The 19941-nt window shown below is 32.8% G+C and overlaps 1 protein-coding gene across 1 annotated transcript; it reads right to left on the bottom strand.

Moving 5' to 3' along the window:
• Window positions 1–9452: 9452 nt before the first annotated feature.
• LOC131626754 (DNA repair protein RAD51 homolog 2-like) lies at window positions 9453–18660 on the bottom strand. The gene is made up of 13 exons (XM_058897592.1): window positions 18522–18660; window positions 18203–18316; window positions 17945–18097; window positions 17719–17822; window positions 17562–17625; window positions 17379–17434; window positions 15928–16008; window positions 14914–14973; window positions 14741–14832; window positions 14552–14671; window positions 12427–12570; window positions 11508–11651; window positions 9453–11210 (listed from the first exon to the last, which is right to left on the bottom strand). Exons 1-12 carry the CDS (start codon window positions 18603–18605, stop codon window positions 11626–11628), a joined length of 1098 nt encoding a protein of 365 aa, XP_058753575.1. The 5' UTR covers window positions 18606–18660; the 3' UTR covers window positions 9453–11210; window positions 11508–11625.
• Window positions 18661–19941: the final 1281 nt, after the last annotated feature.

A 19941-nucleotide genomic window follows, 5' to 3' on the forward strand; every position in this document is an offset into this window, starting at 1 on the left:
ACTAAATGGATGGTGGCGGAGCGAGGATATCCGAACCCGTTTGGGTCAGATTTGAGTTTTAATTCTCCATCCTCATTTGGGTTTGAGGCGGGAAACAAGAACTGTTTGGGAATTCGGGTTTGGGTTTGGGAGAGGTGATAATCGTCCCCGCCCCGCCCCGTTGTCATCCCTACTTTCAACCTCTACTATACATTTACCATTTGCATGTTCCTCTCCATAAAAATCATATTTTAATGTTTGAATATGACTCAAATTCGCTTGTGCTAGTTGGGATGCCGCTAACTATTTAAAAAGTACATCTATCTGAGCTAATAATATTGTGTTTGAATCAACTACATGAATATCTTTTTTGTTTCACCGATGGTTCAGTTGAAAGATACTCATTTTGACACATTTTTTATCAGTGTTTTCCTATGAAGCACGGACACCTTTAGGAGTAGGCGTGTCGTGGTGTCCGACACGCGTCGGTGTCCGACACTTGTATGACACCCGTACGACACGTGTCAGAAAAGTCAAACAAGTGTCGGAAAAGTCAGACAAGTGTCCCCTAAAAAATGATTTTTTTTCTTTGCTTCGGCTCTCTTTTAATCGGTGTCCGACACTCGTATGACACTCATACCACATATGTCCGACAACTCGGACAAATGTTTCAAACAAAAATTTGTTTTTCTTATTTGCTTCAACACACATTTATATATTTTTTGGACAAATCTCACACATCTAAAATGGTTAAACATGGGTTGAAACAATGTTATCAATAAAGAATTAAAGACATTATTTTTTATCAAATATATGGATAAATGAAACTTAAATATTAGCTTATATGTAGCGGTGTCGGTGTCCTATGTTTTTGATAATATCGGTGTCGGAGTGTCCGTGTCGTGTCGTGTCCCGGTGTCCGTGTCGGAGTCTGTGCTTCATAGGTGTTTTCAACTTTCATCTATCTTTCCTCCTAACGTACATCCAACTGAAATGTCGAGAAGCATAGCTTACTAATAAAGTGTGTAGTTTATTCCACAACACTCATATTATAATTAGGACACATACGAAGTAACAACTTCTCTTACAATATTTATGAGTTGAGTTTTGCGGTTTAAGTTGAATTTTTAAGAGATATGTTGAAAGGGTTGTTGATGAGTCTTTCATGTCTTCAACGATCCAGCTTTTCTTTTCTTATCAAATAGAAATTAACATGGCTAATAATAAGATCCTCCATCCAACTTATGTTAATAGTATGATCATATACATAGATATAGCCACTAACTACAATAATGTGCAATATAAAAATAATGGCACTAACTAGAATACTGTATGATGACTACAACATTAGTATAAAATAATAGACACACTTGGCCAGTTGGTCAAGTTGTTTATATGGAATGGGCTAATTCTAGAAAGAACGGGGGCTGCTATTGGTTAATGGTGGTCCCTCTTCTTTGTAGACATAAACCTCGGTGTCTCCCTTCATATATTCTGCTAGTGCTGCCGGTAACAGTAAAATATGTTTCACGCGCTATTGTTGTGTTTTACATGATCCCAAGGCCCAACTTGTATTCTACTCATCACCAGATTTTTTAATTTCAACATTTAACATGAGCACCTTGATACTTGATAAATTAACAATAACATAATATATCAATATTTCTGTAAATAACAACGTAAATTGAAAATTAAACAAAAACAAAATAATGGAACTAATTTTTACATTGGTTCAATCGTGCACCCTGTGATTTCATGACATGTTTAGGATTGATTCAAGTCAGAATATATATAGTACCAATGTTCTCGCGTCATTGTTGTTTTGAAACTGCATGTTTCATGTTGGTGAGTTGAACGCGTTCATCTGATGTTGGTGATTTTAGTATCATCAATGTATTTTGGTAGTAATGTGATTTACTATAGGCCAGTGCAATTATGCGTTAAGTTTGAAACGAGATAGGGTAGTGCGGAGTGCACGCTCGTCGAGCCAAATGTGTAATTGAATACGAATAATAGAAACGGGGTTCCAAGGGGCGTAGCCCCTGGCGGGGTGCGGGACAGCGCCCCGTCTGCGCCCTGCCAGGGTCCAAGGGGCAGCGCCCCAGGTCAGCGGGCGGGGTGCGGAGCAGCGCCCCGTTCGAAAAATTTGTTTGAATAGTTGTACCCTTTCTCAACCGACATAACCGTTTTTCTGAAAAATTGTACCTTTTTGGTTTCTGTTATTAATCTCCTATATAAGGAGTCATTTGGCCTCAATTTTGGTACACGAAAGTATACTTCCTCTCTACATTCTGATCTGTGCTCTATTTTCATAAACAGATTGCTCTTCGAGAATTATCCCCGCAAAGATTACGTGAACCCAAACAAGAATAGGGTCGAAATACTTTGTTCGGAAAGTGAACGAACACAATTCTTCGAAGATATCCAGAATTATCATACCGAATATCTAACATCTGAGTCTATAGATGGACGACGCTGATAATCCTTGTGCATTGTAGTGGTTGAAACAATTATTAAGTTGGTTCTTCAAATCACATTGTATATAACACCAGCATTAATCTTAAATAAATTATGAGCCCTCTTGTTATAGTTAACATCATTTTGATTAGAGTTTATTTTCCTAGAATATTGACAAGAGTTGATAATTTTATATCAATTGATACAAAAATAAACCATAAATACCAATTGAAAGCAAAAATAAATTTGTATCAATTGATATTTGTATCAGAGATATTGTCAATAAAATCTAGACCATGTATAATTCACACACTTCCATTTTATAATTAGAATTGAAAAATACATTTTATTTCATAAAAATTGAACAAACTAAATTTGTGTTCAAACTCTATCATCTGAATATGTTAAATACTTTATTTACTCATTTAGGATCCCTTTGATGAGCAGAATAAAAGACGGGATAAGATATTTGTATCATATCCTATTTCAATTTAGTGTTTGTCGACACAACAGGATACGATAAGTTAATCCTGAAACTTATCATATTCTGCCTCATTAGTTCAAATTGTTATCCTAAATATGAGTTGGGTTAGAATCCGACAGGATAAGATAAGAAAATGATTTACTAATTTACCCCTATAAAATATAATTTAAAAAAAAAAGTTAAAAATGACAAAGTATAAATAAAAATTAATTTGATATTAAATTAAAAATATTAATAATTAATTTAATAAAATAAAAAATTAGAATATTTAAAAATAACATAATTATTAAAATTTTAAAAATATGAATTCTAATTTTATTTTTTATTAAATTAAATATATGTTTTTGCAACGGTAATTTTGTGATATATATATATATATATATATATATATATATATATATATATATATATATATATATATATATATATATATATATATATATATATATATATATATATATATATATATATATATATTATTTGAAATTATTTATTCAATAGTATCAATATTTTTTTTAATTTTAAAATATTTTATAAAATAATTTAGAAAAAATATATTTATTTTATAAGCGTGTATATATATATATATATATATATATATATATATATATATATATATATATATATATATATATATATATATATATATATACACACACGCTATCGGTTATCCTGTGTAACACCCTTCTAAACCCCGCGGCAATTAATAGAATAATCAGAGTAAAAACATAAACACAAGGGTGCCACAATTATTTAAAACAAATAAACCCACTATAGTTTGAAGTTATGCCTTAATAGGAAGGTTCACCAAAATAACATTATTATGTTTATCACAGCGGAATAATAAGACATCTTTCAAAATGGTTCCAACGGAACATATTCCAAACAACCAAAGAGAGTATAACAAAATTAAACTCTAAGTCTAGCGTTCCCAGTGTTACAAGATCAGAGCATGACCGACACGACCCAAAATAACGGATAAACTCTACGAGTCATCCTCACTGAGCACTAATGCCGCTACTCTTCAATCTGAAAAATTTCAACAAGTAAGGGTGAGTCTCATTCACAATTAATCAATATTATGCATTCATAAGCAACAAAACATCATAATATATCATTCACCCAATTCGTCATATATTCAGATTCTCAAATTATCAATCATAACAATTTCAACACCAACCATAACACTGAAATCAATTCAATAATGTTATTACAAGGATGCATATGACCAACTGACATTATGCATGTGGTACCAATAAACTGTGGAATTAATCTACCTGACCGATCTAAACCTCATCGAGATACGGCCCTACCGACACAAATTTCACACAAGGAGAATTATGTCCATCATTGATCCAAACATCATTGGGATCCATCACTGAATGCATATGAATGAATGCACACATATAACATACTTAAAAACATCACCGATCCGATGCACCACATCGTCTCACCATTTTCATCACCGACAAAGTATGTACATGTTTGCACAATCATTCAACTATTTACACATTCATCATAATAACCATAACAATAACCACAATTCATCTATCATCACACCGAAACATTGTCATATTCACACAATCACACATATGCACAATATTTTATTTCACAAGGCAATTAAATCAATTTTTAAAATTAAGTCGGGCCACTACCCATCCCACCAATCCATCATATAAAATATTTAATTTGCTTTACAACGCCCAAAACGTCACGAAGAACGCATATACGGATCAAAAGTTATGATTTTTTAAAGTTCAAGAAATTTCTACACAGCAGGATCCGCTCAGGGACTCACCAGCGGCCTATGGCAGAAACGAACTACGTTGGGACCACCGCTTGGAGGACTAGCTCCGCTTAGCGAGCCCTTTTATTTTTTTGAAAAACGAACAACACCCGCTTAGCGAGCCAGAGGCCGCTTAGCGGACGTGCGATTCTACAGATTCTCAGGTCTGTCTGTGACAGACCTGCGATTTCACACTCCTTTCACCCAAAATCGATTCCAAAGACCATTTACAGACATACAATCATCAATTACATCATCATACATCGATAAAACTCATTATCAACCACAATTCATACAATTTCATCAATTAATCTAAATTATAACATTCCTAAACCTAACAATCCCAATCCCAATATACTCACTCGAATCGAATCATATCTTAATCTATTCTATCACCTATAATCGCATAATAGAAATTAACCGGAAGAGTCCCCCCTTACCTTGGTTAAAGATCTTGAAAGCTCTTCTTCTTATCTTCTTTCACGTATCTTCTCTTTCTCAGACTTTTGCCCTTTTTGCTTCCACTCTCACAATTTCCTCTTTTCCTTATTTAATGAAAAATAGAATTTACTTTAGTAAGGGCCTACCATTTAGCACCTCCCCTCTACTAATCATAACACAAGCCCAATAACTTCCTTTTCAATAATTCTCAAATAAATCCAATAAAATGCTAAATAATTTATAATAATTAATTTAAATCTTAATTAAATTAAAATGAGAAAAATATGGGGTGTTACATCATGTGTCAATCAAACACATGATAGGATAAGTCTTATCATGTCTGTATCCTATCATATCCTTATCATGCTTGATATTCTATCATGTCTCTATCATATCTTGCATACCAAACAAGCTTTTAGATTATAAAATTAGAAGTGTGTTTTACAATAAACTACATGTTTTCTTAATATTTGGACATTTATTTTGAACAAACATCATTGATTAACTATAACATTAATATCATATTATAACCAAAAATAATATTATAATATACAAAGTAATAATATTACAACCAAAAATATCAACAATATATAATATCATGTACAAGTATATATTATTAAAGTTTTCAACAAAATATATAATATACAGTACATTCTGTTATGTCACACCCGACCTACTCTCTCCTTTTCAAATTCTTGTGTCGCAAGTCATTTCGAGCATGTTTGAGGATGTTTTGCCCAACATTATGAACTGAAGTGCCCTCTTATAAATTTCCACCCGATAATATCTCAATTGTAATGTCTCAGATACGGGTGCATGTACCGAGTAAAATACTAGCATAGTCGTTTTTTTGATGTAGAAAAATTGGTTGCGTATATCAAAAAGAAGCCGCACATCGGGATGATTCGGCAAGATAATGGTAAATCCTATCAACCGCATGGAAAACACTTTCTACGGTAGAAAAAAAATACACATTTAAACACAAACAAGTCATGTTTTAGGTGTATAAACGTGCACGAAAACCACAATCAATTAAGGTAATGAATACAATAATCAATAGTACTTCATTAGTTTACCAATTGAATAATCCGATTTTTTTACCTACCTGCCCCAATAATGAAAAGATAATACCAAAATGCCATGAAATGAAAAAAAAATACTCAAATGCCACACTTTTAGTTCACGTCCGTCCAAGGGTTGGCCGGACCGGTGAAGACTTTTTTTCCCCTGTTGGGGTCCGTCCAGGGGTTGGCCGGACTCTAACTGAGCCTTTTTTTTAAAATTTTTTTTATTTTAATTTATTTAAATCATTTTAAAAAAAAAAAACGAAAAAAAAAGGGTTAGTTAGAGTCCGGCCAACCCCTGGCCGGACCCCAACTGGGGAAAAAAAGTCTTCACCGGTCCGGCCAACCCCTGGACAGACGTGAACTAAAAGTGTGGCATTTTGGTGTTTTAATTTTAACATGGAGCATATTGGTATTATTATTTCAGAATAGTGGCAGATAGGTAAAAAAATCGAACAATCCTCTTGTAAGAAAAAAGAAAGAATTGAATAATGCTAAATAAAAAAGAATAGGTTTTATTTTATTTCCCTGTTGGATGGATGGGTACGTTGTCGGCAAGATGTACGAGGTTTAAGGTTAAGGAGACGTGGTTGTTTCTTCTCCATTCGTGGAAATCCCTTCTTTAATAATTTTTTCCGTCGGTTTGCCAAACATATTTAATTTTTCTATATTTTAATACAAATCATTGCCATTATTTTATCCTCATTTATTTCCACTTTCAGACAGCAGGTAGGGTTACAACCTTATTATTTTAACAATTTTCTAACTTTCCATGATTCCAATTATTGTCTTGAGAATCATATTGTTTATGTGTTTCTTCATTGTCCTATCTTTTATATAAAAGTTTAATATTAATTATAAATATACAAACAAAATATATTATAAAATTTGTCGATTATGCTCACAGGATATAATTAGGAAAAAAATATATTGACGGTAAATTGATAATTTATATTTTTAAGTGAACAAAAATATTTTTAAAAATAATTATAAAAATAAAATCAACATCGTATAAATGTCAATCTTATAATTGATTTGACTCATAAACTTAACGAGTTGAAGTATATATAGTTTAAATTCAGCTTATTTGATTAATGAATTTAATTTTTAGCTTATATTCAACTCATTTGATTTATAAATTTAGATCAACGATTTAATTGTCGAACTGAATTCCGAACTATTTTCGAGTTGGTTCAGTTCATTGTCAGTCCTACTTATATATATATATATATATATATATATATATATATATATATATATATATATATATATATATATATATATATATATATATATATATATATATATATATATTATAATAATCTATTGAATAAGTTGACATTTCGGAGAGATTAAGATGCCACGTTTATTATTAATAAACTAAACATGATTAGCCATCAGAACAGAACAATATCACCCAACCCTAATATCAATATTTAATCAATTATAGGAGTATTAAGATAAGATTATTTGTACGTACCTTAAGTCATGAGTTAAACAAGATTCAAAGGCATATATTGGAAATCTTTTATACATTATTTAATTATGAATAAGTTAGATTGATTTGTGTGGTATCATTTATATCTGGCAGCAGCTATAGCTATAGGAACCAGTAAACTATAGAGGCTAATTTGTTTAACTGAAATCATGTGACATGAAATTGATTGTATTTTATTTTGATTAAGAAACCAAAGTTAGATGGAAGATAAATTAATTTGTGTTCTTAATTTAGGTGTGGACAAAAAATATTGAATCAAAATAGAGGCTTGAAAAATTGCCATCCACATGATGCATATGAAATTTTAAAGATATTATTTTATGGTATATGGTGGATATGGGACTTTGATCTGATCGAGAAGCACATGCAGCTTCTTTTAGCATCAATTTTATAATAATGTCATGTCATATTCTTTTCTAAGTTAGGTATTTGAAACTCATTTCTAACAACCTCAAATCAGATGGCATTTATGTTTATAAAGTATATATGCATGTGTTAATACTATTAATTGACCAAATGGTGCTAAAATGGAATTAAGGTAAGTCTTGAGTCATGGCACGTGGAGGTTTCTCTCGTACTTATTTTCTTTGTCAACCCCCAAATTATACTGGCATTTGGCACTCCTAATTTTCCATTATCTTCAAAACTCCCGTGACAATTGGGGTGGCCAAGGCCAAGAATGAAATTACACCCATGACAATTGGGGGTGGTCAGGAATGAAAATTCTGTATTTTTGTAGTTTTGTAAAATTTTCGATAACATATCAAAATTTCGATAATTCATTTATAAATTTTTGGTATAATGTTTTTAAAAAAATTATTCTATCGATAATTTTGAAATATACTTACTTTTTTGAACATTATCGAAAATTTTAAATTTTTGATAGTGTAAAAAAATTTTTTTCAAAAATAAACTATCAAATTTTTTAAAAAATCTGAAAATTTCTGAAATTTTTTTTCAAAAATTTCATCCGATATTTTTATAAAATTTTCTATAAATATATTTTTGTAGGGACGTAAAGATAATAACACCATAATTGAAGGAGATATAAGTGTGGGGGTGACGGATTAATTTTTTTTTTTTAAAAGAGTGTTCGTCCTGTCTAACTCAATTGTACTAAGTTTATAAACTATACATAAACAAATTACTTTTACATAGTTAATTAATTATATCAAAAAAAAACCTCCAAGTCTAGAATTGAATAAAAATAAGATTTAAAATAGACTAATAAAAAAATGGTATTTGAAAATAATGAATTTTATAAAATAAAAATTTAATATAGTACTAAAAGTTATTGAACAAATCATTCACTATTATTACACGCAAACTCAATAATATTTATAAAGATGTTTATTTCTTTTTTACAAGTGAAAATAGGAGAAGAAAAAAAAGTTTAAAAAATTATTTAAAAAATAAAGTCTCACTAGTATCATTTAACAATTTAGCATAAGAGTGATAATTTCAACAAGAAATTATGTAAAAGACTTATAGACCGCATCATTATTAATTTCATGCCTTTGATCAGTGGTGGATTCAAAAAATTTGGGTTGTGGAGAGAAATTTTTTAATAGTATGAAGAGTCGCGATGTAGTAATGTCAAACATTAACACTTATAAATCAATTTGTAAAAAGTAACTTATAACCTTGTAAGTCAATTTGGAAGGTGAATAAGATTCACACAATTATAGAAAAAAAAATTATTGATTACATCATTTTTCTAAATATAACATATACATTAATTTTAATCATTATATTAAAACTATAAATCAAACTAATCTTTTTAGTACTTATCTTTTTTAACTTTAAAAAGATAATGCACAATATAAAACTTCAAAAAAAAATTAATTTATTGATAGATAACTCGCTGATCATCTTCTTTGTAAGAGTCAACATATGCTGGACCTCCTCTAAGACTGCACATGAATTGGGTTCAAGAAAAATGAATTTGAGTTGGGTTTATATATATTATAAGAAATTCTAGCAACACCTCCCTTATCATGCTATATTTCTATTCGACGCACTTTTTTCTTTCCATTCTGCTTTCCTAGGGATATCAATTGTCTATTCTCTATCCATTGTTTCAAATGATTAGTAGTTTTTTCTCTCTCTCTCTGTGTAAGTTTTTACAACAATTCACTGTAAAAAATAATGTAGATAATATCAACAATTAATAAACAAATCAGTGGTGGATATAATATTATATACACAGCTATAACAAATCAAAATAGTAGCAATATCAACCTTTCCCTTCAGTAACTACTCATTTTATAGTAGCACAAATACCTTCTTTAAACATTTGTTAAGCTAAGAAAGCTTCATATAAAAGTTGCACTTCTGTAAACCAAATGGACAAACAAAAAATAAAAAGGTAACAATCAACATATATTGCTAAGCCCACTATTAATCTATGTAACGTCTTATTAATCTATGTAACATCTGAAAAAGGAGTATCTGTATCCTAAAGTGACATTGATACTTATAATTATTTAATTAATTTTTTTTAATTATCACTAGTATCCACATTATGGGTGAGTTTTTGGTGTTCGTGCTTCTTAGCTATTAGTGCTACAAGTTTCCTTTGTCATTGTTAACTTGATAAATTAACCATCTTGTACTCTTGGCGCACTACCAAGAACATGAAATGAGCTCCTAGATGTCTTCAAATGATATAAGCATGAAATGAAGCTCCTAGATGTCTTCAAATGATGTAAGCAAAGAGAAATCAATCATTGATTCAGGGCATTTTGACCTAACGACAAATTTTTTATGTGATGGGGAATAATAGATGCGTATAAATTTCAATTTGTCTGAAAATTGACTGATATTAGAAAGTTTTTGCAAACAAATCCAAAATTTAGAAGAATCAAAATTGATACTTGAAGTCATTAAACTTAAACCATTTCTTCAAAATCATCAAACAAACCCAGATCCAAATATGATAACAATGTTGAGATAATAGCATTTCAATTATTTTAGTAATTTAATACTTTCCAGAAATTCATGCAACACAGAAAAACCTTTACACCACTTCTACATGAAGTTGTAGTTACTGACAATCTTGAGTCAAGACATCTAGGCCATTTCATGTTGTTAAGATTTATATTATCAAGAATATAATATGCTGTTAAAATGACTCTTCCCCACACATAACTCAGACATGTTATACTTGTTTAGAATAACGTTTGTGTCATATCTTGTAACCATTGAAATCAAAACCGGGGCCTTTTCATGTTGTTAAAGGCAAATGCTAGCTTATCATCAACATTTCCAAACTACATACTGTTCAATACATCCCTAGCAGAAAAAAATCAACATTGCAGTATGTTGCATGATCTTCATAATTTACAACAAAGCCTCCAGACAATCCACCAATCCAACATGGCAACAGATGACATAAAGATGGAGATTGGCAGCAAAACCCAAAAGTGAGACAGATGTATCACATACCTTACATATATGAGAAACATAGTTGTTAGTGGTGACAAATGCAGAGCAAGATACCTGCAAAAGTCGACAACTAACTATAAGAATCTAAATCACCCAATCAAATCTAATCACAATTCACCTTCATAGTTGTAGCTTCAAGACACGGGAAAGTCTTCAGATTCAACTACCATATATAATCTTATGAAAACAATAAAGAAAATAAATATGAACATGTTTTTCCATAATTTATTAACATAAATATCTATTTTATAGTTCATATGACTGGATGGAAAAAAATATATGGAAGTCCCAGCTCAAATATAAAAGCCTATAGAATAATATACATATCCCAATGACAATAACTACACTAACCTGGGAATATCTGAAAGAAAACAGATTGTTGAAGTGAACTAGTATGTTGCATATCCCATATGATTGGAAAAAGCATACTATGAACTGATAACTGGTGTGCTCAGTGCTGCTTTACCCTTTAAAAATTTAACAAAGCATTTGGGCCTGCATGATTTTAATAAAAAAATATAAATTGGCAAGTTGAGATTTGAGCTTTAATATATTTAGACAACCAAAGGAAACCCTAAAAAAGTAGAACTTAAAATTGCAAATTCTTCAGTAATATTTTGAACAGTGTGTTACAAGAGAAGAAGGAATGCACAGTAGTATTCACTTACAAGTTATACCATCTAATATTTTGTTATAAAACACATAATTAACGAGTTCAACTATTGATTCAGTGATATTAATTTAATCATGCAAGCCAAGATTTAGATAATTTAGGGCATTTGTATGTATGTAATATAATAATAGGTATATTTTTTGACATAATAATAAATGTGTATTTATATTTTGAACGGTATATTATACATTAAAGTTAAATGGTTCAATAATGTAACAATTAAGTTTTGAATTTATGAAATGTTCCAGACTAGATCTAAAACTTTCACTCCCATAGTTGATTTTGTAAAACTTAACTCGTGGAGTTATTGAAGTGTCGAAGTGTGTCCATACTTACCGTTGATATAAATAAATCCCTACTCTTACTTTGTTTACTCATGAAAAAAGAACACCTAGACCCTATATTTGTCACATTTAACACAGAATTTAAACCAGAATAAGAATTTTTTGTCCGTGAATTTCATGTCTAAAACAGATAGAGAACAACTAGTTGTGAATGTCACTCTACATTTGCTATGGTTTAATTTTTCCAAATAATTCTTGTACTCATTTAAAATGCATTCAGCAGATCTTACAACAGAAAAACTCAGGAACAAACCTTGGCAGTGTATATTGTTTATTTCTGGCCCTTTCATCTCTATCCCATTATCATCAAGCAAAACAATCCCTGATGAAGTAATGTTAAAAGGGAAAGCCAAAGGTGGTGAAATTGGAGACTTCGCCAGCTTAATAAACCTTTGACCTGCAAGAAATTGGGCATCTGAAATTCAAATTGGTAACATAAACACAATCATTTATAACAATCATTTATAGCAATAATATAAGGTGATTGACACAATCCCAGGTTAAATAGTACTCCTGAACTGAGTTATATACTTGCCTGTGTTACTTAGACCTGAGTATTTTTAGGTTGGCTTTTTACTTACTGGCTTATCCCTACACTTGACCCAAACATCTTCGATGTATTTGGCTTTTGTTGACATTTCGGAAATATTGCTTTTTCCTCCCCAAGTTCCTTTCTTTTTGCTTTTTGCTCTGATATAGAATTCGTTTCACTTGCTTCTCTGCGTGAACAGGTACTATGGTGCAAGTCATTAAGTATCCTCCTTCTGGACCTATAATCGGCAGAGAAGTATGCTGCTTATATCCCTGGGTGGATGACACTTACTTGGGGACTCCCTCGGTGTATTCTAATTTATTTGAGTTAGAAAAATATGACGCAGTAAAGGAGATTGGTGGTCCCTCTGGAGCCTAGGATGTTGAGGTTCTAACCTCCCACAGAATTTGCCAAGATTTTTCTCATCCAAGCTTCCCCATGTTTGACGTGGTATTTCGGACGATAGGGATTTTCCTTCCCTTCACTACGTTTGAACAAGAAATTTTCTGATGCCTAGTGGTGGCACCTTCACAGTTACACCCCAACTGTTGGGCCTTTATTAGGGCTTTTGATATGACCCTTGCCCTCCTGTTCTTCTCAGTTGGCACATAAGCAATCTCATAGACTTGAATGAGTTCAATTTGTCTTTGACCGCAACTACATACTTCTATAATAGTGGATCTTTGGCTTGTGCATCTCCCTTGACCTGGGAGACCATTAGCTAGGAGTTTGTGTGTAGCCTGACTGCTTTTGCCCCAATCTCTGATGCCAACATGACTATGGTGATGAAGGCTTCATACTTTGCCTGGTTGTTGGTGGTGAAGTCAAAGCGCAAGGATACTTCTACTATTAGCTCTTTGACGCTCTCAAGAACGCATCCGGCTCCACTTCCTCTACTATTCGATGACTCGTCTGTGAAGACGTTCCACTTTGTTGTGCATGGTTCAGAGGTGGCCGGTGTCAACTCAGCAATAAAGTTTGTAAAGACATGGGCTTTAAGGGTCTTTCTAGACTCGAAAGAGATATCAAACTCTAAAATCTCAATAGACTACTTTGTCATTCCTCCTGCCAAATCTAGTCTAAATATGACTTGCTTCAAAGGTTGATCAGTGTTAACCACTCAGGGTCACGCTTACATAGAGGAGACATCTAGAACCGTGTCGATTTGTCCAACATGGAGTGCAGCAGCCGTTGGATGTGATCAACGGTTGAGATGACAGGGGAGGCCATGCTCCTATGCGATGTCCAAAAATAAAGGTCCATCTATGAATTAGTGAGTGGACCGCACTTTTTTGGGTTGGATCTATGAATTGGGTAAGTCTTAGTAGTCTTTTGACCAGCCCGAAACAAGTTTTAACTAAAAATGGAAACCATTACTAAAAGTCATAAAAAATTTATTTCAATATAATGTTGGATAATTACAAGTTTTTTAAGTTTTTTTTATGCGTTCAGACAAATTGGTTTAAACAAATGACAAAGTGGGCGACTCCAACCATCCTAGAACTTGTTATTAAGTAGTACTACCTCTAGTCCTATTTATAAGAGAAAATTGACTTTTTAGGTTCATTGAGTAATCAATGTATCTAGACTAGATAATGAACCAAATACATTGATTATTCAATGAATCTAAAAAATCAACTTTCTTTTATAAATGGGACCAGAGGGAGTAATATATAGCAGGTACTATCTAGGAAGTCAGTATCACGAGTTGACCTGAAGACCTCAACCCAAGTTGCCACCCACTCCAACCATTTGAGTTAAGTGGCATGTACACAAACTTTCGTTATTTGTTACAAAATAATACATTTAAAATCAAGAAGACACATATCGCTGCAAATTAACCAACCTGATTTGGATTCAAGTACAAGACGGATGGTCACGGCATGAGCCCAATTAATTCCCAAAGCAGCAACAAGATGAGAGTCAAATGTATCAGGAACGTCTTCTTTTGTAGGGCGGCTTTGAGCTGCTTAACATGTACAATGATATGTTAAACTCTAGCCAACTCTATCTAGAAATAATTTGTTCATCATACCTTGAAAGGAATACATGAGAGATTCATCACCCATTTGAGACCTCACTTGATTTGTCAATACAATTGGAATTCGTGAGAATTCCGCGAGGGACCTAAACATCCTCAAAATCAGAACTGCCTTTAGGAAGAAACATGTAATTCCACTTCGCTAAAATCTCACAAGTGTTTCTTACTTGATAAAGGAGACGTGCCAACCCATTGCTTGTTGCCTAGAAGCCCCACAATCATGTTCACTGAAAAGAAAATTTGAGAATTTCTGTGCATCATGAGACATTCATGAATAGGAATATTTCATAAGAATGATAAGCGGAAACATCCAATTAGGAGGTAGTGTTCCAACTTTTGAATTAGCTAAGACAAGTTCGCAGTATAAAAACAACAACTAACGAACTATTAGATCAGATAACTAGCAGAGTAGGAAAAAGAAAACGAGAGATGAGAGAGAAGTTATCGATTGTAACCATTATTGTGGAAAGTATGGGTCTCTTGAATACCAAGGGTTGTACTGTTTTCTGGTATCTCTTACAATAGCCTAGTTGGAAGGGATGATGGCAGAGATGCACACTGGGTTGGAAGCAGAAAAGGCTGGTTTGTACCTGGATGAGCATTGGAGAAAATTGGCAATCCTTCACTCTTGAAGGAGACTACATTTCCCTTTAAGGTTGAGGGAGTAAATCATTGAACACAGGCACAGCAAAGAGATGTGTTGTTGGTTAAATTGAAAGGAAACAATCAACTATTGGAATGCAGTGGACTTCCAAGTGGACAATCAATTATTTCTGAAGCTGCAGCTTTACATTACAAAATGAAGTCATTAGCAACCACCCGGCTTTTCAACTCCCTTGTTGAAGAAAGCCTTAGGTCCAAATCAGCAGGCCAAACCTCTGAAAAAATGCTATCAAATAAAACAAGAGTTGAAGGTAGAAGTTGTAATCAAATGGTTACATTCACCGGAGTGGGAGAATAGTTGGGAACCTGTAGCTAGCATTGTTGGCTAGTTGTTCTGTTACACTGTGTAACTGTTTTATTTAATTCAGAAGTTGGGATCTTCTGCTCTCCTTCTATTTCACATCACATTTACCATCCTAATTGGACATCGCTCCTTTTCAAAGAATAATTATAACTGATTTGAAGAGAGCATCTTTGACTACATACTTCACAAACATTGCCAAAAAAGTTTAGCTCACCCTAAAACAAGAGCAGCCATGCTATCAATGATGAGCAACTTCACTTGTTGCTGGAGGAGTGATACTTTGATCCGGTGCAAACTGGTAATGTTAAAAGATTATGTCATATAGTTATCTTGCATAAACTTTAGAATGAGAAGGAAGAATAAAATAGGAGCGGTGATAGATTCTGTCTCCATAATCGGCAACATGCTACATGCAGGAAGTAATAAGTAATTAAGTATGCTACAGTTTAGAGTGTTGTGAATCAGAAACAGAATTCAACACTAAAAGAAACACAATTGGCATATCCAATCTAAGGTTTTTTTTTAAATGTGGCCGCAATTTAGACCTCGGCGTCAAGACTTTGTAGTTCTCTGCAGTGACAATTGAGGCTACATCAGCCACATAGTTTAAAACTTAGTAGATCAGTTTAGAGGGTCATGAATCAGAAACAGACTTCAACACTAAAAGAAGCACGATTGGCATATCCAATATAAGGTTTTTAAAGAAATGTGGCCACAATTTAGACCATGACATCAAGATTTTGTAGGTCTCCGTCCGCAGCAATAATTGAGGCTACATCAGCGGCATAGTTTAAAACTGGGCAGATCAGGTTTAGAGTATCATGAGTCAGAAACAGACTTCAACACTAAAAGAAACACAATTGGCATATTAGGTTTAAAAAAAATGTTGCCGCAATTTAGACAATAACGTCTAGATTTTGTAGGTCTCTGCAGCGACAATTGAGCCTACATCAGCCTCATAATTTAAAACTTTGGTCAAGTCCACTTCTAAACTAGTGATCAACTTTACTCGCAGAATTCCTGGCCACTGATAGAGTTCTTTTGAATAGATTATAAATGACAAATATAAATAACAATTAAATTGTTGTGAACATGCATTTCTTTCAGACCAGGGACAAGATGGTCTTGACAGTAGGTGTGACATATCATTAACTTGTTTCAACTGAGGAAGAGAACAAAACAAATATTGGAACAAAATAAAGATACTGACTAATCATACGCAGTAAGAATTGCCCGAGACTTACGAGTTATAAGGACTAATTTGGCATATCGCTAGTCGATAATGAGATATCAACGTACATCCTCACACCCAAGGCCGGGTATCTAGAGCGTGAGTGGATCTCAATACGACATTTCACACCTAGGATTGGAATTATAGAGCATAGACAAAATATAAGTGGTCCAATAGCATATCCACGATAAGCTTTAATACCATCTTAAAATTTAGACTAGACCTAACTCAACCCTAAAAGCAAGTTCAACCAGCGCCTAAGGGTTGCCCAAACCTCGTGAAGGCTAATTCAGTTTTATTTATAGCTGGTGTGGAATCTCAACAATTCCATTCTGTTATAAAGGAACAATATGACATACAATATCCATTGAATGAGATTTAGGATAAAGAGAACTATCTCAACACACATCACCAAGTCAAATGAAGATTCTCACCTCTCAGCAAATTCAGAAAGTGATGTAGGACGTAAGATCAGGATTCTGCCGGCCATCTGTGACATGATAAGTAAAAACAATCTACATCATGTTCCTACCTCCTAAATATAATCAAATTCAGATTAGACAGAAAATCTATACAAAAAAGACATGGGAAAAGAAAAAAAGAAGCAATTTACACACCTCCTGTGCCATTCCCTTCTTGTGAAATATTTCAGGAAAACTCTTTGTTCCAATCTCTATCAATCTAGGCAAAGAAAAAACACATTCACTAGTAAATGGTATCATCATTATTGAAAGCGCTCGACGCAGCAATACAGTGCATGCATGCTTCAACTACCTTTTTGAACTAAATTTAGATTCAACGTCAATATATATCACCCGGCCATCCAAGCCTCCAAAATTTGCCGGCAACGAAGCCAACAATGAGAGCTTCAAGCAAAACTGCAATATAAAATCCACCCATCCTAATAAATGGTTAACAAAAACATTCTTAACCATTACCAAAATCCACATCTGATAAAAAAAATTAAGCGTTAAATGTCATAAAACATAAAATAATTCACCTGTGTTTTACCAATTCCTGGTGGACCAACCAATTCTGTCAAAACACCAAATGGTATACCGCCGCATAAAGCTTCATCCAATCCTTTCAAACGAGTGGGAAGATGACCAGCCATGTTTTCATTTCGTACTCGTTGTTCCATCAGAAGTAACGCCTATCACATTATTATCACAATATTCAATAATTTTTATTAAAAAGATTGAAAACAAAACAAAAACCCTAGATAAAAGAAAGAAGAACATGTGTGTGTTTTGCATACAGTTTGACAAGGTGGACACACCACTTCGCTAATGTGCGCCATTGCAGATGCAACTTCTGCCATCCCAACATCCAACAACTCCATCAATTCAAATTCAGTGAGAGATAATGCATCCTGCAATTTTCAAAATAAATAACAAAAAATTGAATTAATAATACAAAGTTCGCGACTATAATGAGAAACGAAAACCGCGACAATTTAGGTCACGGAAATTACGATCTGAATGCTAATAGAAAAAGATTATTCGAATTTGAGCATGAATTACAAAAATGAAAAGCGAATAGAAAAGGGAAAGGGAATTAGCGACGATTGTTAGTACCTTGGCGGTGATGATGTTGCGAGCAGTGAAGATATTAGCGATGGATTTAGGTAAACTCATCTGGTTGATGAGCTTGTTTGCCATTTTGCGATTTTGCGTTCTGAACTCTGTTGTTTCCCGCCAAAACCAGACGATTTTCTTTTGGGGGCAAAAATGATGAGCGATGATTATTTGGTTTCTACTTTATAGACGTAGATGGTATTTTAAAAATCGGACCGAACGACCGGTCTGATCGGTTGGACCGGAAACCGGAAGGATCATTGGCCTCGTTTGATTGCTAGATCATGTATGCTATTGAACCGGTGAAAATCGGAAAAAACCGATGAACCGGCGATTCAAATATATGTTTTTTTTCGCACAAAACGATGTCGTTTTCATATTTTTTAAGAAAAAATATAATTAAAATATAATTAGACTTTATTCGAAATTAGACCTAGTATAAAATTTATTTAAATTTATATTTTGTATTATTTTGTTGGGAGTAATGATTATATTTAAAATTTAAATGTAAAAAATAAACATGTGAAATTATTATATTTTAAAATTTTAAAATTTTGTAGGTGTTTTGATATTTTTTAGAGACTGAGTCATCTACTTCAACCGATTTAATAAATATATAGTGGTGTAATAGAGACGGGTTTATTCAACCGAGTTATCCAATTTAATCTGATTTAGTCATGTGGTTCGACCATTAACTCAGTGGTTCAACCAATGAACCAGCGACCCAGTACCCTCACCGGTTTGATGACCGGTCCGATTTTTAAAACACCGTATGTAGTGCCTTTTTATTAACTAAAATTAAAATTTACAGATATTTAAACAAATTTTAATAAATTTCACATGAGTACTTTTGAGAATCTCTCATCCAACCCCCCTTGAGATATATCTCGGGAAACATTTTTTTTATTTAACGTTGATTTGTTCTGTAGATGCATCTATGGAATATTTATTTAACATTGTTTAAAACAGTTTTGTAGATGTACCTACGGAACAATTCAACGTAGGGAGCAAAAATGAAATTTCACCGGATGCCTAAGAGCATTAAGGATTGAATTGAGATATTGTCGTATTTTTAGGTGTAAGTGAGAAAAAGGAAAAAAAATTATTTAGGAAAAAATCTTAATAGTATCTACTCAAAGCGACGATTCTTACATAAAGCTTCTGGACAAGATCGATATGTTGCATTATTATCTATCTCATGTTTTGTTGAATAGTCAGTTTAAACATTCTCCTTTAAAAAATTATGAAATATTTAAACTTGTCATTCTTTAGAGAGAAACTCTTTAATACTGTGAAGAATCGCGACGTAGTAGTGTCAAACATTAAACAACTCTGAGATAAGTTTGATAGCAGAGTTGGAGTCAGAATAATACATAAGATTTTTTATGACAAATTTGTCGGTCATACACAAATCATGATA

The sequence above is a fragment of the Vicia villosa genome, unplaced genomic scaffold (genome assembly GCF_029867415.1).
Source record: "Vicia villosa cultivar HV-30 ecotype Madison, WI unplaced genomic scaffold, Vvil1.0 ctg.000320F_1_1, whole genome shotgun sequence".
Taxonomy (NCBI): Eukaryota; Viridiplantae; Streptophyta; class Magnoliopsida; order Fabales; family Fabaceae; genus Vicia; species Vicia villosa.